This window comes from Palaemon carinicauda, chromosome 8 (genome assembly GCF_036898095.1).
Source record: "Palaemon carinicauda isolate YSFRI2023 chromosome 8, ASM3689809v2, whole genome shotgun sequence".
Lineage (NCBI taxonomy): Eukaryota > Metazoa > Arthropoda > Malacostraca > Decapoda > Palaemonidae > Palaemon > Palaemon carinicauda.
In genome coordinates this window covers 136,954,676-136,976,755 of record NC_090732.1, presented here as the reverse complement: position 1 = coordinate 136,976,755, position 22,080 = coordinate 136,954,676, and the positions used below count along the sequence as shown (strand labels likewise).

Sequence of the window (22,080 nt, the reverse complement as noted above, 5' to 3'; positions counted from 1 at the left end):
ACTCTTGCATTCATCACATTCTTTAGCAGACAGCCATTTTCCATTCTCTCAACATGGCCAAACCACCTAAATACATTCATATCCACTCTAGCTGCTAACTCATTTCTTACAGCCATTCTCACCCTCACTACTTCGTTCCTAACCCTATCTACTCGAGATACAGCAGCCATACTCCTTAGACATTTGATCTCAAACACATTCAATTTCTGTCTCTACGTCACTTTCATTGCCCACAACTCTGATCCATACATCACAGTTGGTACAATCACTTTCTCATACAGAACTCTCTTTACATTCATGCCCAACTCTCTATTTTTTACTACTCCCTTAACTGCCCCCAACACTGCATCCTTCATTCACTCTAACGTACATCTGCTTCCACTCCACCATTTGCTGCAACAACAGACCCCAAGTACTTAAACTGATCCACCTCCTCAAGTAACTCTCCATTCAACATGACATTCAACCTCGCACCACCTTCCCTTCTCGTACATCTCATAACCTTACTCTTACCCACAGTAACTCTCAACTTCCTTCTCTCACACACCCTTCCAAATTCTGTCACTAATCGGCCAAGCTTCTCTTCTGCGTCTGCAACCAGTACAGTATCATTTGCAAAAAACAACTGATTTACCTCTCATTCATGGTCATTCTCGTCTACCAGCTTCAATCCTCATCCAAGCACTTGAGCATTCACCTCTCTCACCACTCCATCAACATACAAGTTAAACAACCACGGCGACATCACACATCCCTGTCTCAGCCGCACTCTCACCGGAAACCAATCGCTCACTTCATTTCCTATCCTAACACATGCTTTACTACCTTTGTAGAAACTTTTCACTGCTTGCAACAACCTTCTACCAACTCCATATAACCTCATCATATTCCACATTGCTTCCCTATCAACTCTATCATAGGCTTTCTCCAGATCCATAAACGCAACATACACCTCCTTACCTTTTGCTAAATATTTCTCGCATATCAGCCTAACTGTAAAAATCTGATTCATACAACCCCTACCTCTTCTAAAACCAACCTGTACTTCTAAGATTGCATTCTCTGTTTTATCCTTAATCCTATTAATCATTACTCTACCATACACTTTTCCCACCACACCCAACAAACTAATACCCCTTGAATTACAACACTCATGCACATCTCCCTTACCCTTATATAGTGGTACAATACACACACAAGCCCAATCTACTGGTACCATTGACAACACAAAACACATATTAAACAATCTCACCAACCATTCAAGTAGAGTCACACCCCCTTCCTTTAACATCTCAGCTCTCACACCATCCATACCAGATGCTTTTCCTACACTCGTTTCATCTAGTGCTCTCCTCACTTCCTCTCTTGTAATCTCTCTCTCATTCTCATTTCCCATCACCGGCACCTCAACACCTGCAACAGCAATTATATCTGCCTCCCTATTATCCTCAACATTCAGTAAACTTTCAAAATATTCTGTCTGCCTTTTCCTTACCTCCTCCCCTTTTAACAACCTTCCATTTCCATCTTTCACTGTCTCTTCAATTCTTGAACCAGCCTATATAGTATATATGTAAATCTATATTGCAGGTTTCTGAGCACATTGAAGTTTTCATATTTCAATTATTTTTTGTTAACTATAGTAATTTTGGGACTTATAATAGCTTAAATTTATAGACAATAAAACATTTGAAAATTTATGAAAAATAATGAAAAAAAAAAAATACTGTAGAATTTTGTATTTATGATACTTCGCGGTTTTTCAGCTATCATGGAGGCATGGAACATAACACCCATGATAGCTGAAGGATGTACTGTAGTGTAATTATTGTTCTACATACACGAGCCTGATCAAGTTTTGATTCTGCTTCTTCTAGTTCTTCACGATAAGTATCAAGTTTGGTGTTCTGTGTAGGGTTAGCAAGCTGACTTCTTAATCTTGTCTTTGCTGCATCCAAGTCTAAGCCAATCTGTCAATGAAAAAAAAATATAATTTACCAGTAAAAATTTACTTTTTCCTATTCTATTTATATGAATGTACTGTACAGTATAAATACTACAATTTGAAAAAAAAAATAAACTGCAAATGCACTTTCAATAAAAACTAATAAAAGAAACACATTACCTGTTTTAGCTGTTTCTTCTGCTTAACAATAGATGGGAATTCATCCTTTATAATTTGGCTCAGAGGATTCAAAACCTGTTTTTCTACTTGATCCTCAAAATCAAGCATATCCATTCCCAGAGCCTGCTGGGCTTCAACCACCCGTTCCAGAATATTTCTGAAATGAGCCAATGACACATGAATGTTCCGTATATAAAAAAAGGTGTTAAGTTAATGTGAATCTACATACATCTTGGCTATTAAGCCATTAATCAACATATACCACTATATCACAATTACTCTAGAACTCATTTATCCATTTCTAAATACAGTACAGTAAATGATACTCATTAATCCGTTCTTAAATACAATACAGTAAATGACAGCACAGAAGAATCTCTACAATCTCTCCATTTATCCAGTAATGGAACTATGCTTTATCTATCTTGTTTAACTTTCTATGCTATTTCCATGATCAATCTACTGCCTTCACATACAATACCTTTTTAAACTTAATTTTAATTTATAGTTCTTATACTAGTCATCAAAATGTGTAACCAAACAATAGATTGGTCAAGGCACTAGCCAGAGAATTTGACGTTGGAGCATTCTTTAAGCATGACTTTTCTTTCCCCATACATACACCAGAGTCTGGTATATAATTTGCATATTCTCCTCTTGCCTCATACCTGATAATACAAAGTATACACCTTACATTCAAATAAGTAGGAAGAAAAGACAATTTGGCTATAGTATGCAGCTCTTCTAGGAGAAGGACACTGTAACATTAAACCTTTCTCGACTTGGCTAGTGCCACAGACAGTCATGGCCTTTAACAGTCTTAGTAAAGTTAGAGTTCTTATGCTTGGCCGTACACTCACGCACACTTTTCTGTCAATTTGATCTTATTTTCCTTTAAACAATGAATTGGGCAAGATTTATAGAGGGGGCCAAGGATGCCTGGTAATTTTTCAAGAGGTTGCCTTCTATTTTTTTAATCTTCACCTTTGCTATATTTTCAAAAGCATCACTACTTTCTTCGTGTATCTACTGTATATTGGCATGTTCATACTGTTTTTGATATCCATTTTCTATGAAAGTTTATTCTTAATTTCTTTTCCTATGCCAAGCTACTTTCCCTAAACAACTATTATACTTGGTGTTTATTGTTATTACTCTTTTAAATCTACTGTACTATTTGTAGTCATTCACTTTAATAGGTGAATAAAGACAAATCTATTTTTAAATATAATTCCCTAAGTTTCATAAATGTTTTAAGGTCTTCGAAACAACAATAATTATGACACATTTACCTGTTTTTTTGCATGATACATTTGTAATCCAATCAAGAAAACATTTATTACAATTTATGAAACTTACATTGACCGTGTATAATTAATCTATAGCATTTTTTCTTTATTTTGCTATCAAATTTTCCTTCAAAGTCCAAATAATAGCAAATACTTGATATAACAACTCATAATTCTTACATATTATAGTAATAATTCCTTATTTTATCAAAAGTTCTAGCACTTGATCTGGAAGCTGGAAAAATTCTTTTTAAGAAGGCACTAGTACTTGATATGATACATTTGGGTTAGAGAACCACAAAAATACCTTGCAATAACAAAGCTACATGGATACAAACCTATTTTTACCTCGGACTACATTGTGTAAAATATGACAGATGAAAGACACCAAGAGTTAAATTACTTTTACAGCTTGTAATTCAACATCGGTGAAACTTACCCCAACACGATGATCCCATCTCGCAATATATAGAATTTTACTAAGTTTATTATTCAAAGGCATGTAGAGGAACCACAATTGTAAAACATTTGTCAATTTAAACACAGTTGTTCAAACACAGTAAAAAAAAAATCCACTCCGGACTGAATCAATTTCAGGAGGTTGAACAGCAATCAGAATTTGCTAGGACTTATATCACTTGTTTGTGTATAGCAGGAGGCATAACACCCATCAAACAAAGGAGGGTATAGTACTGTAAACTAGGCTTAAGTGCAACTGTCTCCCAATAAACAACCACAAAATATGGCTGTTATCTTTTTTACTTAATTTACATTGCTTTTAGGCTTCTGGCATAAACACACACACATTTGAACCTAAGAATGTTAATGGTAGTAATATGTCAAAAGAGAGAAATTGTGATGATCCTAAAAGACCCCGGAAAATGTATAATTTCACAATCAAAGAACAATACCTACATGTATCTATCCAAGTGTAGTATGCCTGAATAGATAATTTGCATCTTACTGAAAAAGAGGTTATAACCGACTGATATCCGGGCAATTCAAGAGGTGAAGAAATTATTGATTTCAATACGTAAGAGCACTCTTGAAACAAGTGCTGATACAGGTAGAGAGGCTTTCAAGGCCAGCCAGCTGGTTCGAGAAATTTAAGAAGAGAATTGTCAAGAATTATCTTATGGCTCTATTCAACAATTTTAAATTGTAATGTGACAAACTTTTTTTGGGGGGAAAAGTGTAAATGAAGACCTATATTATATAACCCAAAAGAAGAAATATTTGTTTGGTTATAAGTTAATAGAAGATAGGATAACTCTATTGCTTTCTGGAAATACAAGTAGGAACTTCTAAGGTAAAGCTTTTACTTGTGTACCATTCTTTTAAACCTCAAGGTTTTTAAGAAAAATATTATGAAGAACTAGCTAAACATTATGAGGGGGTCAATATTAAAGCCTGGATAACTAGACAATTTTTTTTGGCTAGCATGAAGATTTAGCATCGGGAAAAACAATTGTTATTTAAGAAAAATGATTGAGCTCTTTTTCTTCACGAGGAGGATGAATCTCTGGAGGAGTTTAGATTCATAAAACTTAATGAACCAGCCCATGTATCAGGTAATTTCATATTTTTTCAAGAAATTCCACACAACGGCACTTTTCCTAAAAACCTTCAAAGTCACTTCTGATACAAAGTTGACATTCCAAAGACTTCTAAGCCTATTTTAATATTATCCTAAAAGAACTACCGGTATTTTAATATTATCCACTACATTAGCCTCTTAGAAAAAGCTGAGGGGAAGCGTCTTCCAGAATAATGAACTCTGCATGGAGGTAGTTCGGGACAAACTGATTAGAGGGGGACTTCATAGGCTTTGAACCTGTGTCTGTGGTCAAAAATACTGTTTCTAGGCAGGTCCATGGGCTTGGACATCAGTGATAGAATGTGGAGTTAGTGGAGGAACCAAATCTCACCACAAAGGAACTCCCAAGACCTTCAGAACAAGCATCATCAGATGGTAGCTGAGGAAGTGTTTTCAAAGGAGGAAAGTGAGGATGTTCCCAGTTCTGTTATTAAGAAAACCTTTACAAAAATGGAGAGAAGTGCAGGGGTGTATAAAAATTTTACCCAAAACAAAACTGTAAAAAAATTGTCTTTAATATCGACAAAAGCAATATGTGATTTTAGACAATTTTAGAAAATAGGCAGAAACAAAATTCTTTGGACTAGTGCTTAGTGTACAGAGCTCACAAGACCCTGAAGCAGCAGTAGCAAAGAGTCAGGACGTGAAAAAAACCAGAGAAATGCCTACAGTGACATTGCAATATTACAAAGGCAGACTACCCTTTCAAATAACAACAACTCTCCCTCCACATCACCTCCCAATCAGGCCATCAACTCCCCTTACTACAAATAAATTGGGGTTAAATTTTAGATATACCTTGTATACAGTTTCTTATTTTTACATATAGGAAGAAATGCTTAAAATGAGGGATTTATTGGATTTGAAACAAATTAATCTCTTACATTAATTTTTGCATTAAAAATTAACTGCTCCAAAAATTCTGTTCAAATGGACTTCACAGTCAAATAAAGTTTGACCTCGGAACTTTCATTGTACTGTCTAGATACAACAGTTTGGGAGGGATAAAGAATTACAGAAAAATTTGCTTCCATGAAAGAAAATTTCAGAAAGATATAGTAGCGAGGAGATATAATTTTTCAATAGTATACAGTAGTAAAGTATACTACACAGGTAAGAGCAGAATACAGTATAGAATAAAATATGCCTATCAGAGAAATTCTATATCAAATATATGATTTGTACCTATGTAAATTAAAGATCATTAAAGTAATAACTCCCTTTATATTAGTTCAACATACGTCAATTCAAATAGTCTGTCACTCTCCTTAAATATCAAATATATAAATAAAATTAAACTGCGTCATTTTATTGAACCTTACATTGGTCTCCGAGTCACAGAATAAATAGGAAATACTGTAATACTGGACAATACTGTACTTCATGAGGAAGCTTATTAATGCAAGAATCTGGTTTTTATACAATGATTGCAGGTTGCATGTACAGTACTTATGTTCAGTATGTGTATAGGGATTGTATAAGTTACTTAATAGAGCAAAAATCAGACTTATATCTAAAATTAATTTATGTCAAAATCAACTAACATCGAGTTTTTCGGAACCAATAATTCAATTAGTGCGGGGTATCACTGTAAAAGATATTATGAAAAATAAAAGAGTATACTGTACCTCTACTTTGAATATATGAAGATTTTACTGTTGCTAGCATTATAAAGGTATTAAAGACATGCAAAAAACCCTATAAATAATAACAGCTACAACAACAACAATTTTTTTTAGCTCAACACACTAACCTAAGGAGGTCATTGTTATCTCCACTTGCTGGTAATGTATTCAAACCTTCCTTAAGACCTTCTGCAGCTTGGTACTCGGGTATCTTCCTCTGAAAGTAATTCATTACAATATATACAAATTTCCCAAGAAAATTCATTTGATTCATAAAATAATTATAAATTAATCTATAGACAAGCCACTGAGAGAAAACACAATCAAATCAATATGAGAAATCAAACCTGTTCTCATCTATATAGCTGAATATGACAAATTTGGAGATAATTAGTATTTTTCCTAACGATACAAACCTTTAGCTACTTATTAGGGGTATTACTTTCAGTGAAACTGAAAGGACGAGCCATTAAAATTTAGTGAGGGTTAACTACCCATCCCGCTAGTTAGCGAGGGGAGGGGTAGTTCGCTACCTCTCCCACTTACACACCTGGGATTGAGCTCACTTTTCTTGGAGGTAGGACTTCAAGGGGGATAGGATTGGCAGGTAAGTTTGTATAAATAGCTAAAGGTTTGTATTGTTAGGAAAAATACGAATTACGAATTTGTCATTTGTTCCGTAACTGGAATATAAACATACGCTACTTACTAGGGGTGACTCACCCATTAGGAGGATGGTTGTCCCTGCCAAACTGGTTTTTAGCTACCTGGGAGCTCTTATTTTGAATAGGTAGGTACCAAAAATAAGGAGTCCCAGCACCTCGCTAAACCTTACTACGCAAGGCCTGTGGCCTACGCAAGTTGCGTGTTGAGATATGCAATGTGACTGTGAAGGTTAAAGTTATTCCGAGTCTTTGTAGGAAAAACTGTTGTAACCAAGACATTCCCAATTCCACCTCGCCAGGGTATGGGAACACAACAGTATTGATATAATACTAGGTACACAAGGAAGCATGGTTTACCTGCAGTGCAGTGGTTTGAGGTCAGCTTGTGCAGAGGAACCAGACTGCTGCTTTCCCCAAGAGAGGGGATGATAAAGAAAAGAATAAGAGCCAGTCATACCTTTTCAATCACGCGGAATAAAACCGGGTAACAGTGCCCTCAACCTGCTGCTACTTGTCCATTACGGAGGTTGAGGTGTTATACAAGCTGTTGTGCAGCCACCACAGGGGCGATAGAGTACGTACCGAGCCTCCTGTGGGTCACGTCTTGCAGGTAGTGGGCGGTGAACGTATTTTGACGTTTCTACACCATAGCCTGTACAACCTGTCACTGAGAAGTTTCTTTTGAAGGCCAGGAACGTAGCTACCCCCAACATTATGGGCTCTGGAGCGACGTGAAGGAACAGGATCTGAATTCAGGGAATGGTCTATGACCCTGGGAATCCAAGCAGAGATGGTATTCTTGGTGACCCTCCTCTTGTTCTTTCCTGTGCTGACGAAAAGTGAAGGCACACGGGAGTGGGCTGCTGCTGTTATTTTGAGATAAAGCCTCAAACTTCTCACTGGACAGAGTAAGAGATAATCAGGGTTGCCTGTTAGAGAACGGAGACTCAAAATACAGGAGGAGTCGAATCGGGGATCCGCCACTCCCGGATTCTGAGTCTTAGCAACAAACTCAGGGACGAAGTGGAAGGTTACCTCTCCCCATCACCTTGAATGGGCAATATTATATGAGAGACCATGAAGTTCACAGACTCGTTTGACCAAAGCCAAAGCTAGTAGGAACACTGTCTACCAAGTCAGGTGGCGATCTGTTGTCTGGCTTAAAGGTTTATAGGGGGGGTCTACGAAGAGACCTGAGAACTCAAACCACGTTCCAACGGGGAGGTCTCACTTCAGACTGAGGACAGGTAAGTTTGTAACTCCGTATGAGTAAGGAAAGTTCTAGTGATGAGGAAATGTCCACTCCATTCAGTCTAAAGGCAAGGCTGAAGGCAGAGCAATAGCCTTTTACTGCAGAGACTGAAAGGTGCATTTCTTAACACAAATACACGAGGAACTCCGCTACTGCCGGTAGATCGTGTCATGAAGGGAGTTCTCTTGGAGATTCTGTGAAGCATGTTGTCCCACCGTTGTTGGAATGCATCTTGCCAGAGAGCCTTGGGATCTGTGACTGGAGAGCAGTACAACGGGAGCCTGAAGTTCAAGGCCGTTCCGAAGAGATCCACAGTCAGAGGGCCTCAAAAAGCTAAAATTTTGTTGGCTACTAGTGAGTACCACTCAGTACTCAATATCTGAGATGCTTTGCTCAGGTTGTCAGTGAGCACATGCCTCTTGCCTCGAATGAAGCATGTCGATAGTGGTATCAAGTGAATCTCAGCCCATCTCGGTATCTCTGCAGCTAGATGGGATAGGGGCTGCAAAAAAGTACCTCCTTGCTTGTTGATGTAAGCCACTAACATGGTGATGTTGCTCATCACCACCGAGCAGCCCGCCAGGAACTGATGGAACTGTTGAAGGGCCAAAAAGACGGCCTTCATCTCTAGATTTATGTGGAGGTATTTTTCTGACTCTGACCAGAGGCCTGTGGTCATGTGGTGCAGCACATGGGGCCCCCACCGTATTTTTGAAGCGTCTAAGAACAGCAACAAATCTGGGGGGAGAATGAAAAGATCTACACCCTTTCGAAGATTCTCGTCTGACATCCACAATTTGAGGTCCTTCTGTTCTGCTAGTCCCATGGGGATCAAGGTGACCAGGGAGTCGAAGGCTTGATTCCACCTGGATTTGAGTCACCACTGGAGAGATCGAATCCTGAGGCAGCCGTTGGGGACTAGACAAGCCAGAGATGATAAGTACCCGAGGAGACGTAGCCGCGTCTGAGCTGGAAGTTCTTCTCATCTGAGAAAGGGTCTTGTGACCTTTCTCAGCCTCACTATCCTGTTGTCTGATGGGAAGGCTTTGTGGAAATTTGTGTCTAAAATCATACCTAGGTATGCCAGTCTTTGCGTGGGAAGCAGGGAGGACATCGAGATTTACCATGATCCCCAGATCTTGGCAAATCCTCAGAAGTTTGTCTCGGTGTTGAAGAAGGGTTGACACCAAATCTTCTAGGATTAGCCAGTCATCCAGATAATGGAGGAGACAGATGCCAATCCTGATTGCTCAAGAAGATACTAGGGCAAACACTAGTGAAGACTTGGGCTGCTGTGGAAAGACCGAAGCCCAGCACCTTGAACTGGTACTTCCTTGAAGACTGACGGATTGGGATCTGGAAGTATGTGTCCTTTAGGTCCAGTGTGCACATGAAGTCCTGTGGTCTTACCACCTGTCTGACCGTGTCCGCCGTCTCCATGCTGAACGGAGTTTGCTTGACAAACTCGTTCAGAGCCTAGAGATCGATGACTGGTCTCCATCCTCCAGACGTCCTTTTCACAAGAGTCGACTGAAGAAGCCTGGGGACCCCTCGAGAACCTCCCGGAGAGCTCCCTTCTTCAACATGGTCTGGACTTCTGCCCGGAGAGCTAGCCCTTCCTTAGCTGATTCCATCGCAAAGGAGTCTATTGACACTGGATTCCTGATCTCGGGAGGGAGAGATGACATGAATGGGACGCAATACCCTGAATGAATCACAGAGACTGTCCAGGGATTGGTCCCGAGTTGCATTCACCTGTTCCAGCAACTTTGCAGGCATCCTTCGCTGGTGGACAAGTGTGGGGAGTGCCCATCCTAACGTTTATGGCCATGGCCGTTCCCTCTGGAATATTTTCCTCACCTGGAGGACTTGGGGCCTTTCCTATCCTTGGTCGGAAAGGGCTTTTTAGACATCATCTGCTTCGCTGTCGTCTTGCTCGTCGAAGCCTTGGCTGTATTAGACTGTTTAGGAGCTGGTGGCATGTAGGGCCTTATGGAGGAGAGAGTCCTGGTGAGATTTCTTCCATCTCTCTGCAGCCTGTTCCACATAGGCTACTTCGGCTCAAAAAAAAAAAAAAGAAGAAGAAGAAGAAGAAGAAGAGGAGATCTTTCTAGAGAGGAGTTCCTGAACCTAACGATATCGGCATTAGGCACCTGTTGATGGAGCCTCTCAGACACTGCATCATGACGTTTCCAGATGGTTGACCATAAGTTTGAGACTAGGTGGGCAAGAAACTCGATGGTGCGAGTCTCTGAAAGGAGGAAGGTTTCCATAGCCTCCCTGGTACTTTCTTTGGAAAAATCCTCAGTCCTTACAAAGATTCCCGGGGTCCCCAACCAAAGATGCCCCCTGAAGTGTGACTGTCAGCGAAGTATCCTTCCTCCACCCATGAAAGCTCATCTCAGGGTGGGTTGTGGACATCCCTAGAGTGGCTGACTGGTCCTGTGGGTCTGGAGGTCCTCGTAGAAGACTCCAGAAGAGTTTTGAAGTCCTTCGACTACTTGCTGGGAAGAAGGCTTGTTGGTACTATCCTTCCTGGCTTCTACCGGAGGTGGAGATATCTCCTCATGAGGGGAGTCTTCCTCTGAAGGTGGAAGGGAGGACATCAACCCTCAGGAGGCTTCCTTGGCAGAGGCAAAGAGGGAGAGTGTCTGGGAGGAGTACCAGGAAGGATTGGCCTAAAAGACCTCAGAGGGGTCAGATTTACTCTAGGAGATGTGACAGCCTCCAAGACTCCTCTTTTCCTCTTCAGGGGTGAAGCAGCCGAGGTTCTATGCCAGGACTCTGCTGGTGACGACAGATGTTGGGAGGCTGCAGAGGTCTCTGAAGAGCGTGATGAAAAGGCAGGCCCTCAGGCTTGCACAACCACTCTGACCATGACACCGAACCAGGGCTGCTTGCTGACGCTGGCACTGTCAGAGAGATCCCTGAAGGGAAAGGGAGCGAAGGTTCCCTTTGAGGAGTCTCTTCCAGAGTTGAATGACACTGTGGGTTAGCCTTTGAAGTCGGAATCTTCGGGATCTTGAACTCCCCTGTGGAGCCCTTTCCCTCTTTCCCCGACGGTCAACCTTTAATGCATTTACGAGGAGGGGAAAGGGGGTGAAGGAATCCTGTCGAATGAACTCTTACCTTTCCATTCCTACCTGTTCTCTTGATGAAGAATCTGGATTGCCTGTCTATGTCTGTTCTGTGTTAGCAGAAGAGAAACCTGCTTGCGCGATAGCGAGCGCTGGCGAGATATGGTGAGCACTTACGCGCAGGAGTGCTAGCGTGCAGGAGCACTGACGCGCTGGAGACCGCTGGCGTGTAGGAGCACTGACACGCTGCAGAGCGCTGGCGAGTAGGAGCGCGCTGGCGTGCAGGAGAGCGCTGACGTGTAGGAAAGCACTGACGAGGTGGTGAGCGTTGACATGCTGGCGAGCTGGAAAACGCTGAAGCGCTGGAGAGCGTGAACACGCTGGGGAACGCTGGCGTGCTGGACAAGACTGTTGCGCTGGAGACTGCCGACGTTCAGGTGAGCGCTGGTGTGTTGGTGAGCACTGGCACGCAGCTGGAGCAAGATCTAGCAGCTTGGATGGAGCGCAAGTGAGCTGACGGGCAGGAGAGCGTTGCGCTGGAACATGAGGCACTAACGAACGACGCGTGGACTAGCGATGAAGCGTCTGCGACAAGAGAGCACAAGGATGGCGCGTAGCAGTATGACGCGCAGGTGAGTGACGTGGTCACACGGCAAGTAGTTGGGGGTACAGAACTGGAGTCAGGAACGGAGACGGCAAGTCAGGAGGACTGCGAGAAACAGAAGATCGGCTTGTAGGAGGAACTGAAACAGGGATGGGCCCTTCGGAAGGGTGTAAATCCACTGTAGGGGATTGCGCACGGTTCACAAGAGTACAAGGCTTAAGTCCGAGGACTAGTGGCAGCGTCGTCGGAATAAGGTCCAGGAGCAGGTGGAGGTCGAGGGCCAAAAGACAACGGACGAGGAGGCTCCTCCGCGGAGGAAGGCTGCGTAGACGAAGCTGAAGGGCCAAATAGGCGCCTTTTCATCGACAGTAAAGGCACACATCTAAGGCTATGAGGAGGGAAGCACGACAAGAACGATGACGTCCTCTGGGGTCAGGTGGATCAGCAAGCTGACCTTTAACAGCAGCAGTCCTCCAAAGAGGAGTCTTTATGAGAGAACTCCCCCGAGAGGAAGAAACACTAGTGGGAGAGATGGACAAAGGACTCTGCTTTCCCTTCGGAGGAGGTTTGGCAGTGGGAAATCGCATTCTACAGCAACGGCGGAAAAGTCTGAAGAGGCACAGGCATGGGCATCAGCAGGAGGGGCAGCGTATGACGCCTCTGACATAACAATTTGACGCAAGCAAGAGGATCCGCCTCTGAAGTCGACGAGGACTGCACACTAGCACCATAGTGATGAAGTTGCAGCAGGTTATCCTTGGAGGAAGGATCTGGTAACTCCAAGGATGACCACACCTGGAAAAAAGGAGAGTGTGTCATGGACTCCACTGGGGGGAGAGACGCGGCCGCTTCGCTACGGGAAGCGACACCGTCTCTCGAGGACCGAGGTTGACCAGGTGTTAAAGGGCCTGCGCTACTACTCAATGGTCTCTCGGAAGAGACCGAACAAGCAGGAGCTTCGGAGGAAGGTCGGGAAGCGGAAGAATTCCACTTGGACATCTTCCGCCATCGCCCAAACCTTTCCCACTGGGAGGCAGACCACTTCCGACACTTATTACACTTGTTATCACTATCACACTGTTGACCTCTATAGAAGGGATAAAGGGTGCGGTGTCCTCGGCAGACATGAAGGTACCACAGGCCCTCAAGTCCAGGGCTGGTATGCAAGGTTGGCAGAAGTCAACACACACACACACACACACACACACACACACACACACACACACTGAAACAGAGAAAGCACAAAAAGCATTAATGGCAGTCCAAATATTTGGTGAGGATGAAGAGCGGCAATGACCGTTCACCATCTGAGCCAAAAGCAAAATGAGCTCAATCACAGGTGTGTGAGTGGGAAAGGTGCTAACTAAACCTCCCCCCCCCCAACTAGCAGGATGGGTAGTTAACCCTTGCACATCTTAATGGCTCTTCCTTTCAGCTTCGCTTAAAGTAATACCCTTAATAAATAACGTAGGTTTGTATTCCAATTATGAAGCAAACACAATTTTACAGAAAATCATTACACAACATGGCTAACTGGAAACCTTCAAGGAATACACAATTGAAAGAATGCATATAAAAATGGCAACAATACACTGACTTGTTAGAATAAATACTAACAGGTTTAATTCTACAAATTTAGTTACAAGCAGCAGCACTGGAGATTTCACAAACTTAAATAATACATAAGGCCATTTTAGTGCCTTGTACTAATATTGTACGCCTTCTATCATCTTCTACCCTATACAGTATTATCTTCTAATGTGCAACATATTATATACATGACTTGACTGCCATTCAACGGTTTTGATAAATCACTTAAATTAAAACACCTGCAACTAGGAAAGTTTGTTATGATTAGTAATACTTGCAAGCAAGCAACTCTATGACAGGAGGGTCATTAACTCACTAGTGCTATGAGATTCCTGTTTCTTAAAAATGTAAAGGAGTTAGAAGGTAGCATAACATCCAGCTCCTCCACCTTTTAAAGATCAAATGAATACCATGTACAGTAGTTTTCTTGAAAAGTTCAAAATTTGGCATCAGGAGGGTATGTACAGCATGCTACACATTTATAGAAAACAACTTTCTATATTACGGATATTAGTACTGTAACAAACTCTTGCTTTGACCAAGTCTTAAGAAGTTGGGTGTTACTGGTACTTCCTTGTGTGGCACACTGTAGATAATTTTGTTGCAATCTCACTAACCAGAGAGAGGGATGCAATGTAGTACTGTCTGGCCTATCAAAAGGGCCCAATAACTCTCTAGCAGTAGTATCAATGGGTGGCTGGTGCTTTGGCCAACCTACTACTATTAAGATCTAATTAAACTACTTTATAACTATCATGAGGGTATTGCCAAGACAACACATGTCCCTTACTGGGCCTCTATCTGAACAAGGGCATTTCAATTGATGGAATGTTGAATGACAGAACCGTTTTAAGTTCTCGCACATAAATACTAAAATATGATCTCCTTTCATGAATATCAATGTATAAAAATTTACCTTTGTACAAAGTTTGCCAAAAATCCCATCACCATGTAAGGTGTGTTGCAATGACAAGAAGTTTGGCATATTGTTCAAACTGACTGACATCTTTTATGCACATTTATTCACAATGTTCTACTTTGCAATCGACTGTAACTTGAATCCGTTCAATTGTATATGAGAAATTATGATGTTAATGTCATGTGTCACAGACAGTCAGATTTATGTAAATCTATTCCTTCCACAATGTAGTATACATTGCAATATCTTGAGACAGAAGTAGACACCTTATTGCCTAGTTGGACTAAAATTCTGTCAATTGTGTAGGGGTTGTGGTGCAAAGATCAAGGTGACATCACAAATGCACTCCTTTCATAAATATTTTAGTATGTTCATTTCCTTTGTACAAATTCCGACAGCTCTGTAGCAGGAGTTAAAATAATAAAGTAAATGGGACAGTCATATAAACAACCTCCCTTGATTGTCTTTCTTTGTACCCATTGACCAGGCAAGTGTGATAAGTTCACTGACATGCAGAGACTGCTAATCTGTCTCCCTATATATGAATCTATGCAAAATGGCCAACCAAACTACCAAATATACTCTAATATTTTTTTACCATGAACAAAGTAATGCAATGACAAATTAAGTATGACAGACACCATGAACAAAGTAATTCAATGACAAGTTAAGTATGACAGACATACAGATGGAATATCTCCTTTTATGCATATCTATGCATGATGATACTGTATACCTTTGCACCTAGTTTGAGCGGAGTCTCATTGGCAGCGAACAAGTTGTGACAACAAGGAAAGTGAGACAGGCAAAGATGATCTCCCTTTATGTAGAATTCATCTGTGCACAAACACTGCTTTTAACAGGATTGTAACTGAAATACGTTCATTCAAATACGAATTACAATGTCAAGGTAAGCGTTTTAGATGAATGATCTCACAATAGGAACCTTTTCATATAACGGTATACCTGTAAATCAAGTTTCAATGATAAGGTAAGCATGACAGACATGCTGATGGAAAAATGAATGATCTCTCTTCAAATGCACTTGGGAAGAATGATCCATCTATATAACATACAGAGTATTTGACTAAAATCTTTTGTAGGAGATATTAATGACCAGGTAAGTAAGCCAGAAACTGATGACAAGGCATGTGTGACAGATACACATACACACACTCTCCTTTCATGTACTTCAAGACATGGTGATCTACCATCGTATCAAGTTAGACCGAAATACTTCAACACCGTGTTTGCATTGAGACAAAACCAAATTGAGGTAGATAACATGAGTCCTCCTAAGACTTCCCTTCCTGGGGCCACATATGCAGCACTATACCTCACTTGCATTAGCTCCCTATTAGAACCAGCTACTTGATTACAAAGTGTACAAACATCTGCAACTAGTAAGTAAAGAACATTCAAGGTAACGGTTTGTGTTAGTGTAGGAACGATTAAACCATTGTTTAAGAAATCTATCATCATATGCGACAAAGATGTGATACACAGCCTCTGAAAGATTTAGTGAGATTCTCAAATTACGACGGAGCATCAAACTGTAAAATCTCAGCATGCTTATTTGACCATGATTTAAAATAATTAAGAGCAGAAAATCCTAAATACCTAAGAATTTGTTAATACAGTTATAATTTAATTTCATTACAAAACTACAATAAATTGGCAAATACTGTACAATATATCAAGATATATGCAGTAGTCGAGGAGATAAAGAATACAGTACATTTTCAATGCAAAGCAGGCAATGTCATGACATTTATCTGAACTTCACCTAAAACATTTAACTCCATTAACCAACTAGGATTATTATTTGTAAACTACACGCATAGCAAACATTTGCCCTATAGGACAACAATAATCTACGGATGACTCACTACCTCGCATATCTTGTACTATAAACCTTTGCTTTGCCATCTGCTGCTTCTTTCAAAATCTCTTCCTGATGATGCAGGGCCCTTAAAGCTTCCCTATCCCGCTAATGGTGTGATAAAATAAGACAAAAGAAATATTATGAAAAGTAAACAAAAAATAATTTTTAAAAAATTGTAGTACTGGTGAAACTAAATATAACAAATTTGGACATTTTAATTTACAAAATATAGCCTTTAATACATCATATGGAATACAAAAAAGTAATACATTTTGAGATCCTAGATGGTACCCCAAAATTACACACAAAATCCGATAAGAAACCGAAACTATATCACAAAGTTGACATTCCTTGATCTGATTAGGCTTCTGTAAGGAATTTATTGTTAATAACCTTATTATATCTTATTCAATATAGTGTACTGTATTAAAATTCCTTTAAACTTCTTTCCATAAGGAACTTATTGTTAATAATCTTATATCTTATTGCATATAGTGTATTATATTACAATTCCTTAATGCTTTAATGACAGCATAAACTGAAACTTTTAAGGTTTCAGACAAAATTCATAACTGGGATTTGTTTCCAAAACTTGATATTCATTGACAGCTGAAACCCACACAGAAATATAGAACTAAATGATTTGAAGCGTTCTTCGCACCCTGAATTGTGTTAGCATTGCACATCTTGTAGAGTTTTCCTTTAGCTGAAAGTGCAATTCTTATACTGTACTATCTTTCACTTCTCATCTACTGCATTTTTGTCTCTTCCCGCCTTGCTGTGCAAACATGTCAACATGCTCTCACTCCATTTATTTTGGAACAAATCCCGTGGGATAGCCTTATGAGACACTAGAAAATAGGATTTTGTGGTTTAGTATTTGATAATATATCGATGAAATCACGGAAAACATACACATTTTAAAATATGTAAGAGAAAAAAATAATGCAAATACAGGTAAACATTGTAGTTGAACAAGCTTGTACAAATAAATTTTTCACAAAATGTTTGTTACATAATGATTCAAAATCAATTTTGATATTTAGAAATTTTTAATAATGGACACCATAGTTAAACTTTTTATATGTATGCACCACTTATGCTAAAGAAAGTGTGGTGTTGGTCAACATCCAATAATCATATTAAAGATTACCTATTCTACAGTACAATACTTCAACCCCCTCTTTCAGTAATATGTTGAGCAATGTCCAAACAACATTGGAAAAAGGTGTTGTGATTCTTTGTGTGAACAATTGAATAGCAAAAGTAAATAATAGCTGTACTGTACTGGGTGATTACACTTCGAAGTATATAAAGTGTTGCGACTATGTTAAAAATGTCTCCCAAGAGTATTATTATTATTACTTGCTAAGCTACAACCCTAGTTGGAAAAGCAGGATGCTATAAGCCCACGGACCCCAAAGGGAAATTAGCCCAGTGAGGAAATGAAACAAGGAAAAATAAAATATTTTAAGAACAGTAATAACAATAAAATAAATATTTTCTATATAAACTATAAAAACTTCAACAAAACAAGAGGAAGAGAAATAAGATAAAATAAGTGTGCCTGAGTGTACCCTCAAGCAAGAGAACTCTAACCCAAGACAGTGGAATACTATGATACAGAGGCTAGTAGCATTTAGTGCAAGTGTGCAAGATGAGAATTAAAAGCCTAACAAGATGCACTTGAAATGATTCTGGAAGTTTATAGCATAAAAATAAGATAAGGTGACAGTCACAAAAGTACTCAGGCTCACTGAATATCCAGCGTATACACCCTTAACATGAACACTGTGATTGGTATTTGTGTTAATAAGAATGTTTCATCAGAGCAAATTGAATTACAAGACTTGTGACCCAGTCATGGAAATGTGAGGCTCCTGTTTACCTGTGCTAAGGTAATAAAATTAAGAGGCAGGAAAGTTCATCCAGTGAGAAGATGAAACAATGAATATTCAACTTTTGCTTGCCAGATATCGTAAGAGACAAATGGTGTTGGTGTGTGCCCAAGCTGACACTTAACGTAAAACCCCTGGCGAAGACCTGTGGCATAACCGAGAGCTCCAAACAAACCACCTTGAACTGGTACATTTTGCTGGTCCTAATGAAGTGGAGGTAGGATGGAATGGGATCTGGAAGTACACATCTTTGAGATCTAATGTTATCATAAAGTCCAAAGGCCTGATTGCCTGCCTGACTGTTGCTGCAGTCTGCACCTTAACGAAGTTTGTAGCACAAACTCGTTCAGGGGTGATAGCTCCATTACTAGTCTCCAGCCTTCAAACACCTTTTCAACAAGAAAAAGTCGACTGAAGCAGCCTGGGGTGCCGTCATCGACCTCCTGGAGAGCAGCTTTCTCCAGCATAGTCTGGACTTCTATTTGCTGATCCCTGGTAATAGGACAATGGTATCACTGGTGGTGGAATTCATGGAGGTTTAAAGGCCGCTCATGAATGACAGAGGTAAGGGACAGTGACATTTTCCTATCAAGTAGGACAATCCCCTCGAGATTAACCATATATATACAGTATATATATGATAAGTACCCTATATATACAGTATATATATGATAAGTACCCAAGCCCCTCTCCACCCAAGCTAGGACAAAGGAAGGCCAGGCAATGGCTGCTGATGACTCAGCAGGTAGACCTATAGGTTCCTACAAAAAACCCTTTTTTAGCTCACAAGGATGGTAGAGTTGCAGCAACCAAAAAGGAACTATGGAGTTTGAGCAGGACTCGAACCCCAGTCTGGCAATCACCAGTCATGGACGTTACCTTGGTATCCGGATTGAAGGTTGTCTACCATCCATCTCTCCAACCCGTGATACCACCATCCCCTCCATTTGGGTTCCAGGTATCCTAACACAAATGGTTTTGGGGAGAATTGGCACCTCTAGCGGGGTTATCATCCTCATCTTTTGCCACTGCGTCTGCCATGCCCTTGGCCCTGTCAAATTTCTAAGTGCTGGTTCGTTCCCAGCTTCAGAATGGATGGAGCAGACCAGGAGTTGCTTCTCTGTTTTGGCAACATTGCTCTCCTCCTATACCCCAGGCTGTTGACCCTGTGGATACAGTTAAAGACTTACAAGGCGGAGTCTGACTCGCCTTCCCATGTATTCAGTACCTTAGGGGTGGCCAGTTATGGAAGGGCACCATCAGATTCATTGGAGTCATCAAGAATGGGGTCATCCTTCTCCGATACTTAAGTTACTCGGTCCTCTCTCCTGGGAGAAGACTGAAGAGGAGGGAGACAAGCAGCTGCACTCTTTCTAAGGTCCTGGGACTCCTTCCAAGAACTAGGGTCTCCTGGAGCACTGAACCTGTTCTTTGGAATAGCTTTCAGGGCTTTCCTTTCTTTGAGGTGTGCACCCTCAGAGAAAGGGGAGAAGTGGTGTGTATACGCTTCCTCTCCTTGGCATTCTCAGAATGGTCCACTGCTTGTCTCGATCTGTCCCGGTTCAGAGCAGGCTGTTGGTCACCTTCGTCTTTCCTTCACACCCGAGGAGAGAGAGAGAGCAAAAGGTTGTGTTGAACTCAATCGGTGATACCCAATAATTGTCCATCAAGGTTATTTCTCTCGGTGACAAAGACTCCCAAAGAGTATGAGGCTGATGGTTGCCTCAGGGAGGCGTCTCGTCAGCTTCGGTTGCACTGTTGTCGCTTGTCGAGTCATATCTGCATGCTGTCCAGCTCATCAAATCGAGGCATGGTTCACTGAGAAGCGTATGCCTAAGCTCTCTTCAGCGAAGGATCCAGAAACATCCTCCTGGTTGTAGCGAGACTCGTATCTTTTGTCAGCATCCACTGACAAAGGACATACAGGTGATGCACACTTGGCAATGTGTTCCTGGTATAGGCACATTTGGGCAATGTGCTTCTGGGCAATGTACTTCTGGGTGAGTCGCATTTGGTTGAGGCACGGCCAGGAAGGCACATGTAGTTGAGGCACGCGTGGGGGTGTCGCATCTGGTTGATGCACGTGTGGGGCAGTTGCATCTGGTTGGGGCATGCGTTGGTGAGGCGCATCTGATTTAGGCTTGTTGTCTAGGGTCTTTTGACTCTGATCAAGAGGGATACGACAAAGGTTGCCTCACAACCTTGCGAGCAAGCTCCAGTGAGCTAGAGTGCTCAGAAGAAGGAGGCGTGGAAGTGATCAGATGTCCTTTGATCAGCATACTCCAAAGAGGAAGGCCATTCAAGCAAAGGTACGTGCCCTCTCTTGCGGTCCTTCGCAAGGGGGGGTCTTAAGGTGCCTGTTTGAATGCAAGTGTGCAATCAGATGAGTCTTTAAAATAAGTGCGTTTCCCAAAGGAAGGGTGCTTATGACAGATGTCTCCTTCAGTGGTCAAGACACAAAGGTGGGCGATTTCAGGGACATGAGCCCAGTAAGGATGGACTCCTTCCTCTAGGATCTTGAGGGAGAAGAGCCTATGACTTCTGCAAGTGCAACATTCTCCTGTATAGTCCTGGAATCACCTTCACCAGCTGTTCATGGAAGGAGGACCTTGAAGCCCCACGGAGGGCCACAACAATTGTAAGGCATTTTCCGTCTGTAAAGATACTGAAAGCTCCCCCGCTGGGAAGGAGGCCTTCCTGTTAAGCTAGGGGAAACAAGAAAGTCTCCTTGCCTTAAAGTTTGCCCTAAAGTAAAAGGATTACCACTATTACCCATCTGACCTCCATAGAAGACCGATGGGGAATGGTTGGGAACAACATACCTAATGCTGAAATTCATCTGACAACTGATAAAATATCCTCACCAAGAACATAAACCAATATTAATGCTGGAGACAATACTACCTTCACCATACCATAGTGAAATCCCACCCCCACCCCGCTGGGTACTATAAAAGTATAAAGTACAATGAATGGTACCTTGGTCCAGGCTTCAAGATGATATATAACATTCCTAGAGTCAGGTTCTGGCAATTAAGCCTTACTATTGATATCTACAACTTGTATAAAAAAAAATGACACCTAAAAACCTCAATAAACAAGGGACATTTACACTTAATAAAAAATGTATGTAAGGATTATAAAAAATATATCAACTAACCAGTTTCTTATCTTCAGGTACAGTGTGGGTATGAAGAATCTTTTCAAGAGACTTGTTACACGCATCAACCAAAAGGCGAAGTTCTTCCGCCTGCTCTTCTGCTGTTCGTAACTCGCCCACAACATCAGTTCGGTCGCTCCTGAAATATGAAAATTTAATGTTACATAAGATAAATAACCTCGCTGTACAATGCATACTGCTGTAAAGAATTCAAAATGCTCTGAGTAAGGCAAGATTAGCCAATGTATTTACTTAATTGTAATAGAATACACGTCCTGAGGTAAAAGAATATAGATACACAATTTATAACAATAAACACTAAAAATATGCAACTTTCCTCATCTCAATTTTGTGAATCTTTGCAAAGAATCAGTGCACTGGAGGTCTCATAATA

General features: G+C 41.0%; 1 protein-coding gene across 2 annotated transcripts in view; it reads right to left on the bottom strand.

Moving 5' to 3' along the window:
* LOC137645961 (rho GTPase-activating protein 44-like) overlaps positions 1-22,080 on the bottom strand; it is a 359,606-nt gene that overhangs the window by 58,636 nt on the left and 278,890 nt on the right. For both annotated transcript variants that reach the window (XM_068379038.1, XM_068379039.1), the window contains exons 2-5: positions 21,687-21,825; positions 6,765-6,853; positions 2,126-2,282; positions 1,842-1,970 (exon numbers count right to left, since the gene is read on the bottom strand). In XM_068379038.1, coding sequence (XP_068235139.1) covers positions 1,842-1,970; positions 2,126-2,282; positions 6,765-6,853; positions 21,687-21,825 — 514 coding nt within the window. The remainder of the gene's footprint in view (positions 1-1,841; positions 1,971-2,125; positions 2,283-6,764; positions 6,854-21,686; positions 21,826-22,080) is intronic.